General features: G+C 37.6%; 1 protein-coding gene across 4 annotated transcripts in view; it reads left to right on the top strand.

Annotated features, from left to right (window-relative positions):
- Positions 1-6,360, top strand: part of specc1 (sperm antigen with calponin homology and coiled-coil domains 1) — a 303,837-nt gene that overhangs the window by 177,607 nt on the left and 119,870 nt on the right. For all 4 annotated transcript variants that reach the window (XM_051930901.1, XM_051930903.1, XM_051930902.1 and 1 more), the window contains 2 exons: positions 470-615; positions 3,897-3,997. In XM_051930901.1, coding sequence (XP_051786861.1) covers positions 470-615; positions 3,897-3,997 — 247 coding nt within the window. The remainder of the gene's footprint in view (positions 1-469; positions 616-3,896; positions 3,998-6,360) is intronic.

The raw sequence follows: 6,360 nt of genomic DNA, 5'->3' as shown, positions 1-6,360 counted from the left end.
GTATATTTACAAAATGATAAAAACCATTTTTAGAAAACACGGCAGCATATCCTTAGCCTTATAGCCAATGAGAATTTTAAGAGAAATAAACACAGTGGCCACACTGTACGCCTCCTGTTTTCAAGCCATCTAACCAATATACCAAGAAACATTTTCTGATGGACAGATGAAGCTGAGGTCAAGTGGTTGAACTGGGAACCTTCTTACCTTTTACCACTGAACCAATGATTCAAACTACGCTTCCTCTAAAGAACAGAGCACAATGAGGTGAGGTTCAGAATCTGTTAACCATTTTAATCACTGGACCTTTATAGCTTGATTTTTACATTAATATAAATGGTTTGCCATGGGGATGGATACTCAGTGTATCTATGTCTGGTTGTCAGTTCATTGGGCAAAACTGAATATGTCTGTTGAACTACTGGTATTGATATAATGAGAAAAGTGACATAAATGAACTCTATTTTAGGCTGAAGAAGGATGAGGTCTGCAATACTGAAGTGGACACAAACAGAAATTGGTACGGAATCTCACTTAGCCAGATGTCCCCTGCATCTTTGGAATCTACAGCCACAGTTAAATCACTCATCAAGTCTTTTGACACTGGTTTTCAAAGTAAGATTATAAGTCTGTATTAATTTTCAGAAATATGATTGTGATATTGTCTGAAAGAATTGAGAGCTTGAGACAGAATTTTAGCTGGAAACACAAAATGTTGAAGGTTATAGTTTTGCGTTGCCAAGAGTGTTTCCCAGACCAGTCCAGAATAACCTCACCTTATTTATGTTCAGTTATTCTTCATGTTTTGAGTGAAATCCTTTCATAGTAAAACACCACCCAAAGGCATTTTGTACATCTAATGTTATTGCTTGCACATATACACAAGTGAACCCATAGGTGACATTCTCAAGATATTACTTTGTAGCTTGCTGGGAACTGAATCAGCATACCTGTGATTTATATTTCAGTGCTTTAGCCTCCGCACCATACTGCTAGCTTTTAGTGTTCACAAATCTCTAACAGCCATGATCTCAAAGGTTTGTTTCTTACCTCACCCCTGATCAAGCAAATACACCTCTGATCTGAAGTGTCACCACATTCTTTTGCCAGTCCTGGCTCCAGATCACAGTGACTCTGGAATCAAAAAGGTGGATTTAAAAACAGGATGGATGAATTTTTTTTTCACCTCCCAGGTCTATAACTTTGCTGTGCTTCACAAAAATTGATACTTACAAAAGTTAGGAAAATGTATACTCAACTTGTAAAATAGTTTAGTTTAAACTTGAAACAAGAAATCATATAATAAAGTTCAATATATGTAACCTAAAAACCTTTCACGATCTTGCTTGTTGTATTGTTTAGTAGTTTGCAGCATTGTTCATAATGGCACTCAGTTTTATTTTAATTCTCACCTTCACTACAACCTCCAGGGCATCCAGAGTGCATCCTACAACTGAACTTGCCCTTTTAACTAGCTTGTTGATTCGATGGGCTTCTGTTGAAGTGATGTTACCAGCCCAGTACACCACAACATAGACAATCACCCCGGCCATCTCGGAGTTATTGAAGATGTTAAGGATGTCAGCTCAGCCCTTTCTTGTATAGATCCTCTGTGTTCTGAGTGGACCACTTCTACATCCACTTCTTGAATAGTGACTGGACATAGAGGCTTTGTGATGCAGCGAAAGTCAATAACCATTTCCTTGGTTTTGCTGATGTGAAGATGCAGACAATTCTGTTTGCACCAAGAAACAAAGTTCTCCACTGGACTCCTATACTCTGTCGCATCTCTTTTATCAAAACACCCCATAAATGCAGAATGTGACATGACCTGGGGCCTCATGTATAACGCCTTGCATAGAATTCACACTGAAACTTGGTGTACGGACAAAATCAGAAATGTGCATATGCACAAAAAAATTCAGATGCATAAAACTGTGCATAATCAAAGCTGCACACACTTCCCCTTTATAAATCCCAAACAACGTGAATTTTACAGCACACGCTCGTGCCTACAGCCCCACCCCGACTCCTCCCATAATTTCACATATTTGAATATGAAAATCAATATAAATAGCCCCTTCCGTTCAGTGTTTTGTTAAAAGGAAATAGTAAAAGCAAATGTAAAAAAGAATTGTGAAATGGAGGTCCTACTCAGTGACGTGGAGGCAAGGAAAAAGTCGTTTTTTGTGGCTTAGGCAGTGGTATGAGCAACAAAATGAAATAGACAGAGTAACAATCAAAAGTTCAAGTTCAGGAAGTTGCACAGTCCCCAAAATAAAAAAGAATTGGTCAGATGTCAAAACAGGCATAAAAAGCGAGTGTCTGAGTGTCATACAGAAGTGCATTAGGGCCACAGAGAATAAAAAGAAAAAAAACAAGGACACCGAGAAGAGAAAAAGGTCTATGTCGAGATTACAGTCGAAATGGCTAAGGAGTCCATTACAAGCGTCACAGATCAAGTGCATTCCTGACCTAAATGCCACCTCCTAGACTAATGGGCTTAGAGAGTTGTGTGCAGTGTTGGTTACCATACTACAAAAAAAAGAAAAAAAACACAGCAACACTAAAGTCTATTTAGTGAAGACAACGAGAGCTCTCTCTCTATGGCCATTCAAAATGAGAATGAGGCTTGTCAACGTTATATGCATATGCCTTAGACGGCACTGACATGGGACACCTTCAGGTCTTCAGGTTTCCTTGTACTTGTGTGTGTGCGTTTTTATCCCATATTTCTACCGATGCAAATCATTGTGAATGCGTTGCCAAACAGGAACATGAATCTATGTATTTTCTAAGCCTGTTTGTTTGAATAAAGCATAGACTTATACAAAATGAGAACCAGTTTGACAACAGTAGTAACAAGACCAGTGCCTTTCCCAAAAAGCGATGTCAGTCCTTTACAGGGCACATTTACACACATGCAGAAACATTTCAGAGATGCCTTTGAACATAACATTCAAAACTTTGAGATATTTGAGAAACCTTCAGTAGCTGGGAAAAACCCAAGCAGGCTCAGGTAGAAGGTGCAAACTCCACACAGACAGTGGCTTGGTAGGGAATTAAAAATAATTAGAAAAACGTATTCCTGCGCAGGTACCAATTCTGTCTGTTGCTTATATTTCACCTACTCCCAGTACCTTTTCTCTGTTGTGCCACCCCAAATAGGTAAAGGAATGTTAAGAAAAAATATTGGTCTTCCTTCTGCTTATAATGTTGCTATTATTATAAATATAATAGATATTTTCATTTTTAGCAGACAAGAGTAAAGTTATGAAAGGCAGTTACTGCTTTAAATAAAAGGCAAATTCAGTCACAACAAGAAATGTGTTAGCAGTGAATTTAAAAGCAGATAATAAACTATGTTTGTCACTCTTGCACTTCTGAAAGCTTTTAATGCTGTACACAAAGCATTCTATGGAACAGCTGAAAAAATGTGCAAATTATGTCCTTTGTAATAAGGAACATGAAATTTCAGGTCTCACCCACCTACAATAAAACCTTACAGCTCCTCCAGGCCTGCTGTACGATTGTGTCCCTGACTCTCAGAGTTAGCGGATTCCCCCTTTCCCAGTCCAGATAATAACACAAATCAATATCTACTCTCTCTCTCTCTCTCTCTCTCTCTCTCTCTCTCTCTCTCTCTCTCTCTCTCTCTCTCTCTCTCTGTGTGTATCTTCGTAAACCCCCTGATTGGTCCCATCCACAGCCATGAGATCATTTAATTCATTACATTGCTGGTTTTAGAAATACAGCAATGGAAAACAAAATACATGACTAGATTGTTGGAGCAGTCTTACTCCTGATTGAGCATCACTTTTCTCTTGATTTATTTCTATTTTATTGTGAAGATATTACACCATTTTTTACCCCTTTACACTGTGTCTGTTCTATAGGCTCTTCTGGGCATACTGTTCAAATCCATCCTGCTCCCAGAAGTCCTCTGAGTGGCATTCCTATAAGGACAGCACCGGCTGCAGCAGTCTCTCCCATTCAAGTAAGTGCCTTTACTCTCCTGATCTTCACCTTGTGGTGTATTTCTTTGTTTATCCTTTACAAAAACATAGCAGAGAGTGCTTTTGAAGGATCAGCAAAGAGTGCATCCATCCATCCATTATCCGACCCGCTATATCCTAACTACAGGGTCACGGGGGTCTGCTGGAGCCAATCCCAGTCAACACAGGGCGCAAGGCAGGAAACAAACCCCGGGCAGGGCGCCAGCCCACCGCAGGGCACACACCAGGGCCAATTTAGAATCGCCAATGCACCTAACCTGGGGAGAACATGCAAACTCCACGCAGGGAGGACCCGGGAAGTGAACCCGGGTCTCCTTACTGCAAGGCAGCAGTGCTACCCACTGCGCCACCGTGCCACCCTCTGACAACATGTAATGGAGAAATAAAATATAGTGCATGGCTTCCCTATAATAGAAGTAACAGCTTTGCCTAAAAGCAAAAAACATTATTTTCCAACTCTAGAATATGATACATCTGGAGAACACAAAAACAATGAGGTGCTAAAGGCTATGTAGACAGAAATAACTAAATTCTCACTCTCTTTTGGTGGTCACTCAAAATAAGAGTGCTGCTAGTCACAGTTATCCAGTATGTGTACACCTTAGATGGCTAAGGAGTCCATTACAAGAGCCACAGATCAAGCATATTCCTGGACTCAACAGCACTTCCTAGACTGATGGGCTTAGAGAGTTGTGTGCAGTTTTGGTTACCACACTACAAAAAAAAACAAACACCTAGCAGTACTAAAGCCCATGTAGAGAAGACAACCAGCTACTGTCTCTGTGGCCATTCAGAATGAGAGTGAGGCTTTTCAATGTTATATGTGTATGCCTTAGATGACTGAGGAGTCCAATACTGGAGTCACTGACCAAGTGAATCCCTGGACTGAAAGGCACAGCCACCTGGTCTAGGGAACTGAAATGTATATGGTGCCCTAATTAATGTAATAAAAAAATCTCCAAAATATTGATAAAATTGATCTGTGAGTACTGTCTTAGTTTGGCAGTGAATTACATACTTAAGGACATTGGCAGAAATTAAGTGTAAGCGTATTCATACTAGGAGGCACATCTTCACACTAAAAAGTTATGGAAATCTGAAAAACAACTACACATTTAGTTGAAGCTGAAACCCTTATTCTTTTTATAAATTGTTTATAATATATATTTTGACAACATAGTTATTATTTAAAGAAATTAAGTTGATGGTGTGAATGGTCTGCCATTATTTATAAAATATCTTCATGTTTCATTAGACTTATACAAAAGGTTAGAGCTATCACCTTATAGTCTAGTATTTATAATACTAGAAAATGCACACTGTAGACATTTTTGAATAGCATTGAAATTGAAAATCCTAATAACGTGTGAGATTTTAGGTCAGTTTTCTTTTACACGTATTTGATTGCTAAAATGAAGATGTTCATTTATATTGCCGCAAATTTTAAGGTATTATGGTGTTTTGCTAAAACAAATAGTGCTACAGCATAAACATCTTATGAAGATTTATATGTCCCTGACAATAAACTAAATAGCTTCAGTTCAAGAAAAATAAAGAAAAAAACATTCCTGAAACATAAAAATGGATACTAAAGTAATAATAATAAAAAACATACCAATTATAAAATAAGGGTAACCTAAATGCACATATTAATATAAGTAAAGCATACTAATAATCATTGCAGTTCGAATAATTCAAAAATGATGACAGAAAAGTATCAATATATATCTAAAATATATTTATGGCAAGAGCAATATCTAAATTTATTGAATAAGCAATATACTTGTACAAGTTAAAATAGATTTTTAGCAAAGACAGCATAATGCAGTTAGAAGTAAAATAAATCAATGTAAACTCACAATGCTGCACAGAAAGGGGGAGAAATAATATGATACAGTAATATGCACATATAAGTAAAAATAAAGTAGTAATAATTTATCAAGGTTAAAATAGAGATGTATTTTATGTGATTGTTATAAACAGCACATTAGTAAAAATAAAGGGAATTAGCATTAGTTAGGGCATACCGACCTAAACACTTCAGTTGTAATATTGAATAATTGAATTAGACCTGGCCACATATCGTCCAGATTGTTCTTTTGATGTCCATACCTGCCTGTGGAGCAAACTCATTTCAAGTTGGTTCTACACCTGAATCTGTCTGAATAGCTAAAGAGATGAAGAAAAGATAATAAGTCAAATGAAGTGTGAAGGATAAAGTGAATGGGACTTGGAATGTTAGTAGAATTATGGGGTAATCGGGCAAAGAAGTGAAAGTGCTTAAAAGTAGGAGAGATGATACATAAAAAATGTCAGGAAGGAGTTGAAAAGGAAAATATTTAAA

Source organism: Erpetoichthys calabaricus, chromosome 8 (genome assembly GCF_900747795.2).
Source record: "Erpetoichthys calabaricus chromosome 8, fErpCal1.3, whole genome shotgun sequence".
In the NCBI taxonomy this organism is placed as follows: Eukaryota; Metazoa; Chordata; class Cladistia; order Polypteriformes; family Polypteridae; genus Erpetoichthys; species Erpetoichthys calabaricus.
This window is presented reverse-complemented; position numbering and strand designations above follow the sequence as displayed.